Genomic DNA, 20,961 nt, shown 5'->3' with positions numbered 1-20,961 from the left:
ATATATGCATCCAAGCTGCAGCTACCAGAGTAAAGATTCAGACTGTCAAAGAAAACATCTAAATCTCCAGACTCTTCTATAAGTCCTCCCAGTGAACCAGGACAGCCTCTTCTGCCCCAGCCATAATTCTTTTTCAAGAGAATAAAGCAGAAAATCAGCACATTCATTGGAGTTTCTCTTGGTAGTTTCCAAACATTAGGGCAGATTCTGGCTAGGCTGGAACTCAGAACAAGAGTTCTAACTCAGAACACATCCTTCTAACAGGGAGAGCTGGCTACAGCAGGGTGCTCACTGCTGTCACTGCCAACTGAACACACCTAATAAAGCATGCTCTTGTACAGAAGATTGAATTTTGCCTCACAGACCCCTATGTTCTTTCACTAAGCCCATTTTCTCCACTTGCCTAAGTGTCTACTTCCAAAGGTAGCAGCTCCTCTTTATCTTCATTGCAGTTGCACCCCTACCCATTTTGGTTCTCAAAATGTACACGGGTGTACATAAAATGAGAACCTGGCACTGCACTAGAGGTCCTCTTTAAAACATTTTTTTTTCCCCTATGTGGTTGCAAGCAAATCCAAAAAAAAAAAAAAAAATACAAAAAAGAAGGAAGATGGGAAGATGAAAAAAGCAAACCTGTGTGTGCTTGATAGATCAGTCCTGGGGGAAATGAAGGCATGGGCAGAATAAAACAACTGCAATTGAAGTTGGTATTATCGTCCTTGACCTGACAACTGAATGTGTAGGGGAATAAAAAAATAAATACTTCAATGAAATAAACCATATAGCTGCACCTACAGTTAGGATCAAATGTAGGTGCATTAAATTAATCTCCAGAAGTGATGCACATTTATCTCCAAGCCCTATCGTTGCATATTAACTTGAAAGAGACTGTGAAAAACTCGTGGGATATGTCAGTTGTTACTAGAGGAAACCACTGTGTGTTAATCACTCCCTACGGTATTTATGTAGAATTAAGAGAAATCCCATTGTAAGAGCATGAACTATTTCTCAAAGTTACATTCCCCTGGCTCAAATGATGAATGGGAAATAGTGCAGTAAAATAAAGAATAGGCACCTTTCCAGGTAAATGTTGTTGTTTAAAAAAGCCAAAAGAAAGCCCTGGTGAAATACAATCACAAGGATAAAAACATTTATCTTGGTGTCACAAGAATGGCTTTGTTTTTGCTGGTCTAATTAGGTAATAAAGAAATCACAGGTGTAGTAACTCTGTGAGCTATCACCATACTTAAAAAAGGCCCACTGCATGGCCATCATGCCAGTATTATCACTTGCTGCCACATCATTTTAAGAATGAAATAGCTCAGTTTAAGAAAGATTTTTTTAAGAAAAAAAAAAAATAAATCAATATATAGTTAGAAGCTTGTCCAGATTCTAAACAACAGCAAAAGTGCTAGAAAACAAACAAACAAGGAAACACTGCAGACTTTGAATTTTCAATGACTTTTCAAATTCTGTAAGGCAATTAAAGTAGTGCAGGGTTTAATGCAATCCCCTGCAACTCCACACACAGCCCTCTCCTCATCTCAGTGACTGCCAGGTGTGTGAGAAGATACTCAGAGCAGGAGGGTTTGACATGATTAGTTCAGGACTCTGATACTAGTTGTAACAAAAGTGGTAAATAGATAAAAAGAAAAATATATTAAAAAAAAAAAAAGTAACAAAACTACTAGTCTTAACTTGCTAGAGCTTCTACTGAAAGTGTAGCTGAGATTTCAGGATTAGGTCCACTAGCTATTAACTTGAAGAAATGGGAAATCCCTCCAAAGATTTTAAAGCTCAAATATTCACCTAAATTTAATTCTTGCTTAAATGAACTGCAGATTCAGTTGCAAACACAGACCAGCTTAGCACAGAAACCAGCTGTGTGTTTTAGGTGGCCCATAAAAACACAAGCATTAATTAAAGAAATCAGCTGTGTCAGTGGAACAGTTTCCTTGTCTCTGAATTTCATTGAAGAACTCTTTCCCAAGATGCTGTCAAAGGGAAACCTGGCATCAAGTCAGGGGGGACCCCCCTTGAGTGACAGTAAGAAAGCGGTAACTGTGACTTAGCAGCCTGGGGGCTGGATCCTGCTCCCCTCCCGTTTGAATCAAAGGCAACCGCTGTTGTCTCTGGCAGGGTTTGAATTGTGGACAGCCCTGGCTACAAAGCTCTCTGTGTAGATCGATCACTCCAGCCTTTGCTCATCTCGCAGAGGTGTGCAGATGCGGATCCATTTTGCCACACTCAGAAGTACCAGCCAAAAATCCCAGCAGAAGCCCCAGCCCTCAGCTGAGCGGCAGTGGGGGAATTCCTGCCCATTCCTCAGTTCCTGACTTCATACACCAGCAAGGAAAATGTGTGTGAGGCTTTTATTAGTTCTGTGACATTGCCTATGTAAATTAGGTTAATCCTGCACTTTAATCGAACAATGTCATCTCAGGTGGTTAATTATTTTTTCTTAGTGGTAGAGCACATCCTCATCACAGACTATAACGACCTCTAGGATCAGTAGCTTGAGCAAATAATAATCTACATTTCCCCATGTTAAAAAAGTTCCAGCACCAGATATTTCCCAGGCATTTAAAAGGGACAATGAAAGGAGTACGATGCAGTCACACTGGCTGTGCAATTCTGCTGGGGAATTGTTTGCAGAAGTTCCTGTTCAGTTCCCTTAGTTGAATTCACAGGTCACATAGCATTGCACCTTCCTCTTAAAAACTACTGCTGGAAAAAAAAGCAACATTACCGGACTTGGAGAAGGAGGCATTGCCTTAAAAAGCCAGCAAAGCCTTTTACTACAGAACTTAATTAAAGGATGAAGAACACTTTGGCTGCCTCTTGAACACGCTGACATAAGGCACAAAAGAGACTCATGGTACTAATTGTATCACACCCCAACATCACCACCACCCCCCCCAAGGGTGGCCAAAAGCCAGCTATGAGCACTTTGCTGGGGAGCAGGGAGGGGACAGGAGACCAACAGGTACCCTTTGTGAGCTCCAGGTCAGGCACAGGAAGTTATTCTCCCAGAGAAGTGCCCTACAGACATCCCACTGCTCCATCACCACCCCTCCATCCCATCAGCAACCCCCGGGGCACCACGCATCCCCAGCGGGTCAAACCAGCGGGCAAAACACACCAATATATTTCCATCAGCACAAGATGGCAACCAGCGCTTCTTCCGGGAGAGCAGCTGGCTTTTTCTTTATTTTTTTTCCTCTTTCCTTAATGGAGGGGGAGCTGATTAGAAAGGCATCCCGAGTACCCGAGTAGGATTTTTTTTTTTTTTTTTAAAGGCATCAAGGCAAATGCTTGCACTAGTAATACTCAACAGCATGCCAGGTATCCCCCCCACCAGCACCCCAACATCAACTTGACGAAGTTGCCCGTACCAGAGAGCGATGACCGGAGAGAGCCCGGTTCTGCCGACCCCCAGCCGGGCGCCCCCCACCCCACGCTGCGCCCCCGACCCCCTCCTAGTGGGGGGCAGCGCTGCAGCCTCCGCACCTCCAGAAGCATCCTTCGGGAGGGGACCAGGAGCATCCTCCCTGGGTGCCCCAGCACCCAAGGGGAGCCCGTGGAGGGGGGTGTCAGGGCTCCGGGCAGCGCCGAACCCGAACAGGGAGCCCCGACACTTACTTACAAGCATTGGTGGCGCCAGCCGCAGCCACTTACCATCATGTTTCCTTGCATTTTAGCGGTTTGAAACATCGCCTTTTCCTTCATGTTTTTTGCTCTGTGCGTGCGTGCGTGTGCTGCTCTCCCGGAGTTACTTAATCCAGCGGCTGGAGCACTTTAGTGAAGAACTGGCATGCACTTGCGATGGCTTTTTGGTGTGGAGTGGAGGGGACTACGAGCAGCGGAGGAGGAGGCTGCCTGCTTGCTTTTCTTTTTTTTTTTTTCTTCCCCACCCTTTCGAGATATATTTTCCCTTTTGCCAAAAAAAATAATAATAATAAAGCAAGCAAAATAAAGCAAGCCCTGCCGGAGGGGAGGTAGGAGCTTGCAGAAGAGGGGTGCAGCCGGGCTCAGTCCCCTCCCAGCTGCAGCTTTTGCCCTGGGGAGCCGCCGGGGGGAGCGGGAGGGAGCCGCCCGCCCGCCCCCGCCCCGGCCATCCTCGGCCACCGCCCCGGGCCCGGGAGGTCCCGGCGAGCCGAGGCCACCCCAGGAGACCGTTTGCAAACTGGGGGGCTGGATAGCAAATAAAAGAGAGAGATGGAGAAGGGCGGTGGGGTGATGGTCCCTTGCCTTGGCCGTGCCCGACTCGTTGCTCTCCCGGGGGGGGGGGGGGGGGGGATGTACACGTTTTTCTTTTTTTTTTTTTTTTCTTTTTTTTTTTTTCTTCAAACAGGATCAGAGGAAAGGGGGGGGGGGAGAGGAGCCGCCTCTCCCGGCGTTAACTGTTCACCGCCTAGAGCCTGCGCGGCCCCTGACAGGCCACGGCTGCTGCAGGGAGGGTGGGGATGAGGAATCCCACCGGCGGGGGTCAGCGGGGGATGCGCGCCGCCGTTTCTATGGCTGTACCCCACCCCCGCCGCCCCCTGCTCGCCAGGAGCCCCCTGGAAACGCCCATCTTAGTCCTGGGGGGCGCCCCTAGTGTGGGGTACGGGGTGCAGGGTGCCTCCCTCCATGCAGCCGGAGCTCGGCCCCACCGTGGGGAAATGAACCCCTGTGCCTACAGCCAGCCCCCGGGCATCCCTTTGCGCCCTTCCAGCAGCATCCCCACTTCTGGTTTTTTTTTTGTTTGGTTGGTTGATTTTTTAACCGCTGTGAGCCCGGGGGAACCTCTCTACCCCCAGCCAAGCCGCTCCTTCAGCGGCCGTTGGAAGATGCTCCTCTCCAGCTGCCCTTGCAGGTAGGTGGATTTCCAGAAACAGCCCTGCCACGCATCCCAAAGGCTTACACCTCAGCCTGCCCACGTGAAAAACTCCTTCCAGAAGAGCTGCGTCTTTTTCTCTCTTCCTGGATTGCATGTGTGTCACTTGTCCAGTGATGCACCAGGAGTAATCACAGCCATCTCCAGGATTAGATGCCCATTGATTTCATTTGGGATGGTCTTGCCCACTCCAAAGAAGAAACTCTGAGAAGAAAGGAAGTGATTTGCTTAATAGCTGAGAAGGAAAACCAAGAAGAAAAAGGCGTAGGCGGAAACTCTCTTCTTGCCAAGGTTTAACCAAAGTGATGGCTAGAGTAGAAGCTCCCTGTTTTTACACTGGGGGAGTTGCAGACCCTTCCACAAGTCCTTTTGCTGTGCTGATCTGTAGCACCTCAAACTCCAGTCCTTCACAGCTTGTAGCATCTTCATCTCATAGGCAATGGCCATTCATTAGAAACAGGAGAAAAAGTGTGCAATCCCATAGTGGTGCTCACACTATTTTTCTTTCAGCCATGATACGACTCTTGAAAGATACTCAAATATAAAGTCTCTCACCTACAATGTTAAACATGTCTAGAAAGCAATGGTAATGAGGAAGTGAACACCTGTGAAGTGCTTTAGCTATGGTTAATTCTTGCCTAACCTCTGCCCAGGCTGAGACCCAAAGCCACTCGTGGGAAATACCGATGGCAGGTGATGCTGGTGTACATGAGGTCCACCTGTGTGAGCTGACATACTACAAAAATGCCACTCACTAGAACTTGAAACTTCACTTATAGGTCTTGGTTATCTTCTCCCTTGTCTTTGTTTGGGAACCGCATACACCTGATACATGGTGCCTCTTGAGCAGGAAGTTCTTCATAATGTTTCTCGAATTTTTGTCTCTTGTTTTCTTTACTTCAATTTTTATATTTTATCAAACAGTTCCTGTTGCATCTCAGTATTTTACCCTCAGGTGTTTTAATTATGTATGAATGCAGAATATTTGTTATCTACTTCACAGTTAGTAGTCCCATTTGCCTCTTGCTTTACTTTATATACCAATAGAATTACTTACCGTATATTGCACTCTGGAAATAGTGGTTTTTTGGATATATTTCCCTCAGCTTCGGCATAATGCAGCTACTGGGTTTGCTTGCCTATTTTCATTTAATTTTTAATTTACATGCAATTGGAATAACCATAGCAATTGCCTTGATTAAAACAGCTTTGTTTGAAGTTGAACTAAGGGGAAAATGCTTAGTTTCACCTTTGACATTATCCAGTTCTTGAGTTTTTTAAAAATTTTTTGACACCAACCAGTGCTCATTTGGCCAGCATATGTGCATTAGTGTGCTTCTACACCTACCACAAATTATACTCACATTTTCATAATCCAGAGATTTCAAAAGAAATAGGAACCAACAGTCAGTGTCTGCAACACAGTGCAAGGCGATAACACTGCTGATGTTGGAGAAAAACCAAAATCTATTATGTGACAAATTCTTGATTTACCACTTTTAGTTCTCGGGTTTTTGAACCATTTAACACTTTGAGAAAAGAGGCAGTAATCACTTTATCTCTGAAAGCTTTATGGCCAGTGTCCACCCTTGGAGGTTTCCAAGATCCTACTGGATAAAGCCCTGAGCAACCTGGCTCTGAGCTGGAGGTTGGGCTAGAGACAAGCCTAAATTAGCCTGTGACCCATAAGATCAGAAAACTCCAAACTGAATGACATTTTTTGTTACTGGCTGTACTCAGTTGCCATCCAGACAGCAGGATACTTGATCTATATAAGAAAACAGAATGTCTCTTAAGGAAAGGACTTGCGTCACTTTCTAAGATGATTCCAAAACTGCAACCCTCATGGTCACAAGGACTTTGGCTTCTGCCTATCATGACTTTGGCTGCTATTTTCCCTATCTGAATCACTTCTGTTTGGCTGATGAAACAGCTAGGACTTGCACTGGGATGTTGAAGTGTGAAACTAAGTCATGCTCCAGACTTGTACCTTGAGCTGTGGCCAGGTGATTGCACTAAAAATGGTCAGTGAAGCAGTTTGGTAAGTTTTAGGCAGCTACAAATGATATTACCACATTAATCTCTCAAGTATGTTAACCCCATTGGACTTCTTTTCATCTGGCATTCACTATTGAGCTTTTCTTCTTCATGGATTTTCTCCAGGTAATTTTAGTGGAAATTCACTAGAGATGCAACAATACTTATTCTCACTGAACAAGGATCAAATTTCCATGCCTAGGAAGTGAAATGGTGAATGTAGAAATGACTTGAAATTCCACATTTCTGTAGGGAACATTTTTGACTTTGAATGATGTGGAAAGATAACCAATCACCCTACAACCAAAGACAGTAACAAGATTTAAGCTGTTAAAAAGCTTGCTGGTGGCTATTCTGAATTTAAAGATCTAGTCCAGAAAACTTCAATTCAAAAATAAAAATGTTTGTTAACCAAGTCAGGTGTTTTATTAGAGAAAAATTGTTAGAATTCGTGACTTCTTGCATTGGTCATTTTAGTCCCAATGTACCTCCTTTGTCAGCAGAGTCACTGACTGTTTAAACATGGGAAAGTTCAGCCTAGACTCAGTTGACTCTTAACACCATGATTTTAAGTGAAACCTCTTTATAACTATAAACACATATATGTATAGTATAGTTATATATAAATATCCATCCATTTGTATCTAAGGTACATACCTGAAGAAAAACCCTGGGAACTTGGGCTTTTTAAACTTGATCCAGATATTTTCTCTATATCTCAGGTATTATGACAAAAACAATATGGCATCTTTATCTGCCAATATTTTTATAGGCTATTTTGAAGAAATGTGTTTTTCTCACTTCTATCACAGTATGCAATACTGTGGGGAAAAAAAGAAAAAACTGCCTTATAGAAATTTTATTCTTTGTAGGATTCAGTACTCTGATGCAGACTTTCTTTATCTGAAAGGGAACACAGGCTACAATGCTTACATCCTATTCACAATACTTTATTTAAAGCTATGATGATAAGAGAGTGGGAGAATTTATTTTATCAAATAAAACCCATTCACTGCATTTGATGCTAGCTCTCCTTCTCACTAGCCAAAACAAGCCTGGGAACAGTCCTTCTGAACAGAAGGGAAGAATTAATCTCACGCAGTATTAGCTGGCTGCAGAGCACTGACTTTCATTTATTCAGTATTTTTAAAGAAAAATGTTTTAAGTATGTAAGACCACAGACAAATACAACAGCTGTTGAACTAAAAAAAAAAAATGTCACTTCTGAGAGTATCAGCAATTTACTTCCTCTCCTTAATTTAAGGTCACTTTTTATTCTCCCCTGTAAAATAATTTGTGTAATTTCAAAATATATTAAACAACTTTTTTTTTCCAAGTCAAACACTTCTGTGAGAATCCCATCTCCTGTCAGCCTCAACCCACAAGCCTGTGCTCAGGCTTCTCTCCACCCTAATTTCAAGACTGTGCTCTCTAAAACCAAGTCATACTACACCTCACACTCTTACTTCCTGGCAGACCCAGATCCACAGCACAGTGTGTTGTGGTGAGACCCACATCTTCTTCCTTTTATGAGGCCAGTGGGTTGAACTGAGCACTGGGGTGGGTTTGATTTGCATTTTCTATCACACATCAGTTTGCCAAGGGAGCATAACTTGCAGAACTTGAAAATACTTAGCCTTAAATCTAAAATAAATCAGGAGTCTCAAAAAAAAAAATAAAAAAATACAACATTTCCTCTCCTATTGAGACTTACTACCTGTGTGCTAGTGTTTTGTTGTAGAAACCCTGAGGAGGAACCCAACTCAAAAACTCAGAATCAGAGTATCATTCAGGCTGGAAGGAGTTCATGAGATCCCTACACTAATCTCCTTTCCAAGTAGTGTCATCTCTGACATTAGCCCAGGTTTCTTGGGGCTTTATCAAGATACGTCTTGAAATCCTCCAGGCATGGTGACTCTACAGCCTTACTGTGCAATCTATTCTAATATGTGGTCTAATAAGTGCCAAGTAAAGTAGATAATTACCAAGGGAAAGATCACCTGTAGTACTTGCTTTGCTATTAAGTTATAGCATGCAAGAGAGATGGGATTGATGATATCCCAAATAGAATGGTTGACTGTTACATTGTGCAAACCTAATGGAAGACAAGAATAGAACTTTAGTAGTAGTAAATAAATTCCATAATGATATTTAGTAGTACAACACAGGAAAAAAAAAAAAAAAAAAAAAAAAGAGAGAGAGAGAGAGAGTTACAAACAAGCAATTTTTTTCAACCTAAGTGGACCAATTTTGAGAATTTTGTTAGTCAAGCCATGATACATCTCTATTCTGAAAAACCCTTACTCAAACTATGCTGGAACCTTGCCTATGTATTTAAACAAAAACATGGAGACAACTGTAGTGATAATTCATTCTAGTAAAGAGAAGACATTGTAGGGACAGATAAAGTAAATGAACTGTTAAATAAATTAAAAATTGACTTCTGAGAATCCCTAATTCTTCAAGAAATTAGAGTACTGACAGTGCGGCTGCTGCTAAAAAGCTAACATTTGCTAGCTCTTACTGCATGAGGGTACTTAAGACGTCTTTGTTAACCCAAATAGGAGAGAAGCGGCTGAAAGGAGGGAAATAATGTCATCTCAGATATGCTGAGGATAAGGAGTATGATATGAATTTCAGAATGATTTATCTTTGGGCCATTAATGATTTGTTTATTTATTTATTTTTAAAACCCACACCTACATTTTGGTGGGGGTACTGCCAACATTGTCACCATGTAAGGACATTCCCCCCCTCTTCATATTCTTGACCTTATTTCTCTGCTAGCCTGGCCATTTATTTCTCATCCTCCTTCATAGGCACAACCTCACTCTGTGAGACACCAGACTAAGCGACGTTACATGCCCAGGGAATTCAAAACCACATAGCTGAAAACTGTTCCTTTTGAGAAAAGACTTACCAGCATGTTTCTGTTGTAGTAATAGGAACGTGTGTTCCCTAAGGTGCAACTGGACAGTTTATTTGTCATGTATCTACTCCATGCTGGGCAAAACTGTGGGGGGCTCAATACAGCTGATTCCTTCTGACACTATTCAGACACTAAATGACCATGTACATGTATGTGCTTTGACATCTAGCTCTTAGAAAACATGGTAATTTATTAGATTCACCAGGGACTTGTCTTGAGACACATCACCTCTAGACAGCTACCTGGAATGCAGTCAACTCCCCATTATCTGCAAGTGAATTATTCAGCTGCAAATAGACCATAACACTGGTACAGCGTGTTTTCATGTAGTCCATGACAAACCACAGAGCTTACAGGCTCACACAGGGCACTGCCTTCATGTTGTGCTGCCACCTCAACTAGCTTACACACTCACAGTATGCTTCATAAAAGCATATCTGATGAGAGATCTCATATTGAGATCTGTAGCACTAATGGGTGTATAGAGCTCCCAGCCCACATGTCCTGCATTTCTACTTTATTAGATAGAAGCACTTGTGGCTGTTTTTCAAATTTTGAACCAAGAGCTATGCTCTGGTATTGTCTAACCTCTAAATGCCTCAGACACTTGAAGTACACTTACAGCACTCATACAGCATATAGGAAGAGAGGCTTAGGTGAGTCCATATGGATGTACGTGCCCATATAGAGTGTGTGAGTTTACTTGCTAAGACAGGCAGTGTATACACTCCATTACACAGCCTGAGTGTGAGGCAACATAGACAGCTGCAGGCTAGGACAGTAGGATCCAGAGGACTGCTCAAAAAAACTACTGATTCCCCTTTGAATCTTCTGTTTCTTCACACTTCCAGCTTCTAAACCCCATGAATAAAAGCTAAAAATATGCAGAATTCAAATAATTACTTTTTCATGAATGAAATTGATTGTTGAAGTTGCCAAGGGATTCAGAGTTGGAGGAAAAGCATTCAGAATACATTTTCTGCAAAATGGAATGGCCTATAAAATGTAAATATATGGGAACGGTAGGAAAATCTGGTCAAAATCATTAGATGCACTAGTGACAACAGAAAAACACTAATATGAAGCATATGAAGCATTCTGAGACCTTGCTTTTCAGGTAGGTACCACTTCTGGTTAAACACAGCTAAAATTTCTAAAACTTTAAAAACTACATGTTCTGTAGTAGAAATGACATACACACATCTTTAAGCAAGTATTCTCACTATTGAACGTGTTTTGGATTTCCATATGGACTTCACCAAATCTAGTGCATAAACAACAGATCACAGTGTCTTTCCTAAATTAAGAGTATCTTGTGCTACTTGGTTCTTCCAGCTGAAGTGGGTGCTTCGGAGTTTTAAAAAACAAACACATACTAAATTCATAAAAGAATAACTAAAACATGGTATGCTAAAAGCAACATATGCGTTAAGTTTTTTCATTAACACTGAATTGAAAATATTGGCAGACTTGTGTTAAACATTGAAATTTTGTTATGCACTGGATTTCACTCTCTAAAATATTTTTAAGTCAATGCCATTCTGACAGTTACTTTTTTTTAATGACAGGTACTTTGAAAAGGCAAAAAGCATCAAAGTCCCCTTCACTCAAGTGCTCACTCCTGACAGTGATTCCAGACAAATTGGAAAGATATCAAAACCACAAGTAGAATCTCACATATATTGCCAGGAAAATGCCGAGCTTTAGGACCCAAGCAAGCTCATCCCATTGAAACAAACAAAAGCCCAGCTGTTGAATCCCACAGCTATGGCTAGGGTCTAGCCATAAAGTTTCCTTCAGTGTGCAACACTGTAAGTCAAGGTCACTATTGGTAAAAATAGTACAGTTCCCACTCTACCCAAGAATGAACATTCTTTTTAATAAATGCCCTAGTGACAGTATATTGCTCAGAAAGCATTCTGTCTCTGCTATATGTTAGGAAAGACACTATTTCAGTATTGTAGTCCAGCAGATAACTTTTATTTTGTGAGTATCAGTATATTTCTGTTTCTTTCATGAAACTGTATGGGTTCTTTTAGGTAGATAATTTAATGCTTGCCAACTCCCATTAATTTTGAGCTAGACTTTCTAGCCTGGAAGACATGCTGAAACATTCTAATTTCAGATCATGTGGGTCTATGTTTTGATTAAGGAGCCAATTTTTTTTCTTTCATTGTGATACGGATGATTAAATTTCTTTGCTAATTATCTGTATCACCTCAGAACACCCTGTGCCTGACAAAAATATTTCAACAAAATAAGACTACATTTAATTGCATTCCTCCTTTTATATGATGAGAGGTTGATATAAGCCTGTCAATTCACTTTGAGTTCTCACTTTGAAGGCGATGTTAATGCTTCTTACTGTCAGATGATGTTCCTACAACACCCGCAGATAATTTTTGCTTCACTTTTCAATGGACTTTCAATGGATTTTCAGTACAGTGGATGACCAAATCTTGCAACATAGGCATTGTAACATACTATTTATTCTAGGTGTAAGTGGTGAGCAAGGCTCAAATTCTCATTTCTTTGATATAAGGCATGTAAATCCTTTTGAACAGTGGATATCATGTCTACAAGTAATCTGTATTGTGTATTGGTGTGCACCAGTTGCCAGGCTGGTGTTACTGAGGTCATCAAAGTCAAGGATTTACTTAATCGGTTGGGCCAATCACTTAACTTGCATTATTTGAGTTTATAAAGGTGTGAACTGTTTTGGGTAGGGCCTACTTTTTATCATGTTTCTAAAATGCTGGAGCAAACAGGACAGCGACTTCTTTACAATAACATAAAACATGACATTAGAATAATATCGGTTTGTCGTCTCTGAATACCCAAACTGTTTAGAAAGACAGTAAAGGATCTGATTGCTTTTTTTTTTTTTTTTTTTTTTTTCCTAGACATCAGATTAGGTTGATAGCTTTGGGGAAGTAGCACCAAAGTTTAAACCTGCCTTGGACATCTTTCTCATTAAAAGATATGGTTCAAAGCTCTATTTTATTGGGCATCATAAATGAATACATTTTCTCAATTTGCGTTCTAATGTATCCTGTAGCATATAATCTAGACACAGGCATTTAAACATGGGCAAACAGCTAAGTAAGAAAACAGAGATAATTGAAATTAATGCCTGGAAAGCAGCAAAGAACAAGCCCTGGAAGTCTCATCAAAAAGAATAAGTATTATATCATTTTTCTCTTCCAAAGATACATAGATATGAAGCAATAAACCAAATCCACTGACTCTAACAAGTCTCAGGAAATTCAGTTATTAGCAACACATTTAGAGGAGGTAAGGGGGAGTTTTGTAGGCTCTCTCAGTTGACTGAGGCAGATAGAGCATGTTTAAAGAAATAACCAGCTTTAAAATGATAATGTTTTGTTGTACTATAGTGATGCACTCTGTAACTCACTTTGGCATTCTAGACAAAGATATGAGAAAAAAAGGTGCCTCATTGAATGGTTTGTCCCTCCCTTTCTGTAATTACCCCAGAGGACTAATGACTCATGCAGCTCACCTGCCTTCCAGAACACACCACACAGAGGAGCACCAAAGTTTGAACCATCCCTTCAGAGTAAAAGATTTTGTGCCTGGGCTCTGGTGGGAAAAAGTGGCAAGTGCTGGGATCTGATCATCTACCCTTGCCCTTATAGCTCTTTTGCATCTGGCACAGGAGAGCATGATTTCAAACAGCCTTTTGAGCACTACAACCCCTAGCAAGCACATTCCCTGGCTGAATCTAAAATCAAGAGGGCTGTAAAGACAGTTTCCCAAAGCATCGTTGAGCAAGGGATCTTGGCCAAGGCTGTTGGCAGGAGAAGACTTCAAACTGTGTGCTCGATGGACAAGCAAACACCATGGCATGGCTGTGATGAAAAGCAGGAGGCTTGCCTGGCATACCATGTGGAGACTCTTTGTGATTGCAGTGGGCTTTCATTATCTATTTTGTTTTCTCTTTCAGGCTTAGTTGTTTGTGTTTTTTTTTTTTTTTTTTTTTTTTTCCTCTCTTTTTTTTTCTCTCTCTCTAAGAGAGGAATGGAGCTCAGTGGTTGGTTTGGCAAGAGGATATTTACGTATATTTTTTTTTGCGTAACACAATATAATTAGAAAATGTAAATATAACTTAACTCCATTAGTGCACTGAACAATAAAAAGACCACAACACAGACTACTCTGGTTTTCCAGTAATTCATCATCCAAATTATACAGCACATCTCCATTAGACAGTCCTTTTCCACAAAATTCATCTTGCCTTGTCATGGCTGAAAAACAAAAGCAATTTATTAAATATCAGCACACAGTATAAGTGACACTATGAAGTTTTGCTATGGAAAACATTTTGAAGTAGAGCTGATTAATACTTTCTCCTACAGACAATAATATATTTTATGCTAACATTTTCTGTAAGCAGAAACTCTGGTTTTGAAATATTTTATGTAAGAAAAGCTTTTGACTCCTGTGATAGCTATCTGCAAGATGTTATGCAAAGTGAACTTATCTCAATTATCTTTTACAAAGTCAAACAAAATGTCTCATAGAAGTGCAATTGCTTGTTCCAAGGATGAATTAACAGCAAATTATAAATGTAAACAGCACATTTTAATAAATCCATGCTGTGAAAGGACACAAAGATCAAATACATGGCAGAATGGACAGAAGAAGCATTACCACAGTAATTCTTCAATGGAAACACAAGGGGCAAAAGGAATTAAGGCCAGAGGAAGATTTAGAAGCCTAAAGCAGGACATGAGTGGAATAGACAGAATCACAGACTGGGCTGGGTTGGCAGCACCTCAGAGTCCTGCAGGCCCAGCTGCTGCCCTAGCAGGGCCACCCCGAGCAGGGTGCCCAGGCCCATGGCCACGTGGCTTTCAGAGCTCTCCAAGGAGGAGACCCCACAGCCTCTGGGCAGCCTGGGCCAGGGCTCCACCACCTGCCCAGCACAGCCTGGGGGTCAGGGGAATCTCCTGGGCTCCAGGCTGTGCTCACTGCATCCTGTCCTGGCACTGAGCACCGTCAAAAGAGCCTGTCTCTGTCCACATTACATCCCCCCTTCAGGTATTCATAGATATTGATAAGGTCCCCCCTGAGCCTCCTCTTCTCCAGGCCGAACAGTGTCAGCTCTCTGAGCCTCACCTCATAGAAGAGGTGGCTCCAGTCCTCTTTTTGTGAACGCACAATGAACTTTTTCCAGTATGTTCATGGTTCTCTTCATGTTTGAATCTAAAGCCAAAACCATGAAAATTACTGCTCAGCCCTCACCTTGCTGTGGTATCTTCATCTCCCTCAGCACTGGGTTTTGTGACATGCAAGGTTGTCCTGGGCTCATACACACACATGAGTATTCATACATGCTCATTCTCATACATGCATAGCTACGGTGCTCCAAAGCTTGCCTGTGTGCTGGGGTTCCCTACAAACCACCATCCAGCAACCACCCTACAGCTCTGTAGCAAGGTGTCCTCCCCTTAGCCTTTCCAACCCAGAAAATCAGGGCCCCAAAGTCTTCTGTGGTCAAGAGCTACCAGATACATGCAGATATCCTGAAAAGCCAAGGAGAAGAAGAACTTGCAAACAGTTGATAGGAAGAAAATTACCTTATTTTCTCATCACTTTACTAAGGCACAAAATACATCCTCCTACATCTGTTGCTGCAGTTAGAAGTGGTTTGAAATCCTAACCTTAGGCAGCCACTATCTCTTCTGTCTCCCATTCACTTCCACACAAATGCTTGCTACCTCTTTGAAATTCAAGTGTTCACTGTTTTTACAAAATGCAGAGAAAACAAGTTCTGAAATAAAAACAGGTCTTACCAATCTGGTCCAAAGTCAGAGGAGAATGATTTCATGTAACTCCAATGCTGGATGAGATTGGCAATTACAGCTGTTATGCCATACTTCCTATTAAAATCATTGCAATTTTCTTTAATTAAATAAAAAATAAGCACTTTTTGGTACAAGAGATGAAACTACTCCCCAGTCAGCTGTAATATCAAGCCTGTTTAAGCAGTTGCCCTGATACTATTTTCCTTTCTGTAAAGAATGTGAAATCGGAGTTGTTTATGAGATGGAGGTTCTTTTAAGTTTGGGATCAGAATATGTACTTTGGTGTTCTTTTTTCTTTTTCTGGCATCCCCTGGGCTGCTCTTGCCTATACAATAAATACTCCATCTACTTTGTTTTCAGCTGAATCTGACTTCTGTGTGGATTTATGCATCTATGAATTGAATAAATTAGATGTGAGCTGATATGATGGAACGCAAGAAAAATTATTTCCTTTCCTTTATAAATCCCACAGCTGCATTCTAAAGCCATGGCTATTGTTTGTGAAAATAAAAATGGAAGACTACCAAATGAGGTAACACACTAGCTCTGTAATACCTAGAGAACTGAGTTCAGAGCCAGGCTCCAATGCAAGGAAAATGGACACAGGTGTTTCTTCTCCTTTCATGTGCATTACAGGAAAAGGAGTCTTTCTATATCCTAAATGAGTTGCTCTACACAACCCCCTGACCATTTCTATGTAATGTCTTCACAATCCAGGTCCCTTTCTCTTCTCTCTGCCCATCTACTCCCAAGATGTTTAAAATGGCTTTTGAGAAATGAAAATTATCAAGCTACCCTTTAGATTTTCTTTCATTTTTCAAAATTCTTTTCCATCACTTTTCTCTGTTTTCTCTATCAAAAATATGTTTAGTAGGCAGCTGTCAGGCCAGAGCTAACAATAAAGACCTACATGTATTTATCTACCAAGTAAATGTTATAACAAAGGGACATTATAACAAAGGCAACATCTGCATGTTGCCCCACAGATTGCATAGTTCCAGCCTCTCAAGCTAAAGGAACTAAAACGCTGTGACATTTTTATGAATACTGAAGCAATTAAGTAATGGATGTAAGTTTGTAAATCTTATTAATTACTGGGGATTAATGCAGCATAAAAAACAATGGTTCAATGAAGACTTCTCTTGTCTGTGCTATCACTCCACAGCCTCAGGCAAGACACAGGCTAGTTTTTGAAATGTCTATAAATGGCCCAATGACTTCAACAGGGCTGAGTGCCAGGGAGTAGGAAAAACAGGGCTGCTCTACAAGGGAGAATAAGTCAGGAGCTAAGGGTGATAGGGCACCTGAGCAGGGCCAGGGTGGTGATGGGTGAAGTCCTAAGGTGAAATGGTGGGTCAGGGCCAGGGCCATTCCAAGAGCTCCAGCAGAAGACAGGTCTGGAGATATGCTACTGACACTGTAGATCCATGGGTATATCCAGGGAGTGCAGTCAGTGCCAGGACAGCAGGAGACAGGACTGGGCTCAGGGCTGAGCTACAGCATAGCTCAGGTGAGCCTTGGACTTCTGAGCTCAACCTTAAATGGAGCTCCTGGACCATGGGCAGAAGGTGTGGGCAGAGTTCCAAGAGGAAGCTGTTCAGGGCAATCAAGGCTCATTAGCATACTGACAACCCTAATATAGCCTAATAAGGCCAAAAAACTTTGAGGACCCAGATCTTAGCTTCTCTGAATGTCACTCCATGGAAAAATAAGGCACTATTAGTTCTATTACAGAATTATCCTTAGAAAAATATCATAAAAATTTATATGACACCATGATAACAGGGGACCTTCTGACTACCTTAGAAAGACAGCTGGTCTGATGGTGCTAGAACAGCTTGGGCTCACAGGTGGAAAGATATAAATCAAAGGTGTTAACATAAAAGCTTGAAAGCTCCCCCTGTGACCTGCTCTCCTCTCTGCTACACAGCATCAGCACTACTCCTGACCCACACTCTGCCAGCCTCAGGGCAGAAACCCATGCTGAAGCCACACTTAAAGTTCAGAAGACTGCTTTCCCTGCCCCAGTGATGAAGCCACTGCCTTTCAGGCCATGCACAATCAAACATACCAGTGTTTGGGATTTATCCCAATAATATCAGTTACAGGACAAAAGTGAAGTCATTATTGTCAAGAAATGAATTGGCACCACAAAAATGCAACTGTTCAGCTGTTACTGACATACTCTGTTCTTGATTGCTCACTGAGAAAGAGAAAATAAATCACATTGAATGAGAGAATTTACAGGAATGATAGGAAACTTGCAGCCAACAGACTCCTTACAGCTCCTTCTGGCACTGGGCAGGGTGCATGCAGGAGGGTGAATACCCTGTGTGCTGCTTCCATATCCAGCCCTGTTCACAACACAGAACTGTATCACCTTCCTTGCTCTGACCCAGATGGTCCCCAAATCTCAGAGATCCCAAAGAATGTCACATTTCGGAAAATGTGGGATTCAGGACATTTAGCTTGTGTTCCTTGCAGTGCTACTTTAGCACAGAAGGGCTAGTTGGGAACTATTAAAAACAAAACAAAACAAGACAAAACGAAACAAAAAGCACAACCACAGAAACTCCTTACTCAGCAGAGCTATTCTCTGCCAAGTTACACCTCCTGATTTGAGTTTTTTGGGCTGGTTTCTGCCATCACATTCCCCAGTGCAAACAAACTTTGTCCAGCATGAGAAACCACAGCACGTAGTTGTTCCCACAGGGACTGAGAGAGTGTCTGGAACCTGTGAGACACGAACCTCTGGGACAAATACCAAGCTTTGACATCTAAAGTAATTCAGAAACCAAAGGCTGATGATGTTGCCCACCTACATACTTTGAGAGAAGCTTCCCTGGTCAGAGCAATCAGTGGTCTCTCCACTACTGCAGTGGACCTCCTTTTCCACCTATCCAGCATTCAAATATTAAAAGATTTCTTCCCAAGCATAAGCAGCTGCACTCTCTTCTGCCTGCCACAGAGGTGCTTGTCTCTGAGACAAACTGTAAAGCCATGGGCATGTTAATTTATCATGCACCTTTCTCCACTGATCATTTGTTGCTTACTCCATTTTCCTAGGGACTTTAGCTCCAAAATTGATGGTGAAATAAATAGACAAATAAATCAGCCAGCCAGAAATATCTCCTCTTCTATTACCTGATGCTGTAAGATATGTTGGTTTCCTCCTGCCCTCCAAATTTAGTCTTGACTGGTGGGCAGCATAGATAATATTCAATCTCCATGCCTCTTTCAGGTTAGTCATATACAACACTACAATGGAGAAAAAAAAAAAAAAAGAAAGAAAAAAAAAAAAAAAGCACAACCTGTTGGCTCTGGAAAACCATCATGTTACTGGAAGGAACTTTATGTGTCTGGAAAAGGTGAATTTCCCTACTTGTGGGGAGCCCGAGATGCTCTACTTTTAGTGTGGTACAGTGGTGAAGGGGAAACACGGTTGCTTTGCAGTTATTTGCCATGGATTTGTATGATTCCCCTGAGCTTTGCACAGCTGCACTCAGGAGCCCTGGAGTCTGTTGTTCATCAATAAGGATGGAAGAGAGCTCTCAGAAGAGCAAACTCTGTGCCTTATCACCTTTTCAGGTTGTGGTCTTCCTACCTCACAGAGAAGAAAAGTTCTGACTTTCTGGGAGCTGTGGGGAAATCAAGGGAACCACTGGGCTCTCTGGCTTGGTCTTGGTTTCATGACTTTTCACCATAACCTTTCACCAGGGTGTGGAAACACAATTTATACCAAAATACTAGAGCTTTGCCAGCACAACAGTTCTCAGTATGGCTTTCTGGTTCACACTCCTGCTGGGTGCTCCACAGACCACAGGAGGGCTGTGAAAGGAGCCCTACAAATTGTCACGAACTGCTTGTAACACATTACCAGCAGTTTAGAACAAATCTGGACAAAAGGTCAGAACAAAGATCTAATGAGCACTGTCCAGTCAGTTATTGATTTTCTTTTTGGTACAAATATATGTGTGACATAGCATTTTTGGTAGTAAAACAGAACCCAGCAGACCAAAAAATGGCAAACAAGGACAGAAATTTGAAGTGGTGTGACGAGGCCAAAAACATTCATTACAAGCTCATCCAAAATAAGAAAATAACAAATGAGAAGTGATATTAAAAATGAGAAAAATCCTCAGCCAGCACAGGCCAGCACAACTACATTCAGGTCAGAGAACTTTTGCTGATTTACATTAGATGAGGATCTGGCCTCATATACCTTGTGATTCATTATAGGCAGAATCAGCTTTCATGGGTATGACCTCATAACTCTGGGGTCATCCTTCTGGAGCTGATGTCAAAATACAGTGCATCACAGATATATGTGTGCCACTATTTTTAAAAACTAAAAGCCAAATGGGACACAAAGTCCCACTACGCAATTAGAAATAGGATGCAGCGTAGTTTCATGCCTTGACTGCAAAGTGGTTCCATCCACACTAAAAGCATGCGGTAAATACATGGCAGGCAGCCGGACTGGCAGAGAAAGAGCAGGAGCTGCAGCCCCTCTAGTCCCATTCCCTGGCTGCAAGTACAGCTTGCTGGAGACCCCAGCCATAGCTGAAAACAAGATGTCAGAGGGAAAAATGAAGATCCTGTTCAAGCAGATGGCTTCTGTCAATCAGTTGTTAGTTTATTCCTGATGTTCAGAATTATTCCCACTGCAGAAAAAGAAACAGTATTCAAAGGTTGCACTGTATGAAGTCATTTCAAAGAGAAACTGCTATTAATAAAATAATTCAGGGAACTATTCACACAAAGGTGACTGCCTGGAAAGATGACATAGAAAATTATACATTCTTGAGGTAAAAATATGTATGTGTTATATCACATAATGGAAAACTTCCATGGGAATAACAAGCACATAATATCTCTAGCTGGTCATAAAGTCAGTGATATAATTTTGCAATCCAGTAGAGGGCAAACTTAGTCTGTATTTTCTCAAAATGCTCCTAAGACAGTCAATGGCAGGTGTTCAGACATGTTTATCTTTCTTTTGATAATCTATAAAAACCCGTAGCAACCAACAGCACCAGAACTTATAAGATGAAATAGCATCAGTTGTACCTATCATTCAGTGGGTCTTCAGCTGAATCAGTATTTATTACAAAATCAACAAACCAGTGAAGAACAATATACATTTTTGAATATTTTCCATTACTGTACTGTTTTATACCATTAATTCCAATACTTGATTAATCAGCAATTACCCACCTATTTTCTGGAGATCAGCTGCTTTTATAACGAAGAAATGAAAAGCATGCCTCCCTACTCTTACTAAATAC

At 41.7% G+C, this 20,961-nt stretch overlaps 1 protein-coding gene across 2 annotated transcripts in view; it reads right to left on the bottom strand.

Moving 5' to 3' along the window:
- The window catches only part of DPP6 (dipeptidyl peptidase like 6), a 557,763-nt gene that overhangs the window by 494,662 nt on the left and 42,140 nt on the right, over positions 1–20,961 (bottom strand). Inside the window, exon 1 of one of the 2 annotated variants that reach the window (XM_084509967.1) lies at positions 3,679–3,877. The exons of the other annotated variant lie outside the window; for it this stretch is intronic. Within the exon in view, the coding sequence (XP_084366093.1) occupies positions 3,679–3,729 (51 nt within the window). The 5' untranslated portion in view covers positions 3,730–3,877. Of the gene's footprint in view, positions 1–3,678; positions 3,878–20,961 lie in introns of those variants that run through there. 2 annotated transcript variants of the gene reach the window in all.

Source organism: Aythya ferina (genome assembly GCF_964211825.1).
Source record: "Aythya ferina genome assembly, chromosome: 2".
NCBI lineage: Eukaryota > Metazoa > Chordata > Aves > Anseriformes > Anatidae > Aythya > Aythya ferina.
The sequence above is the reverse complement of the archived record's forward strand: the minus strand, read 5'-3'. Positions and strand labels throughout refer to the sequence as shown.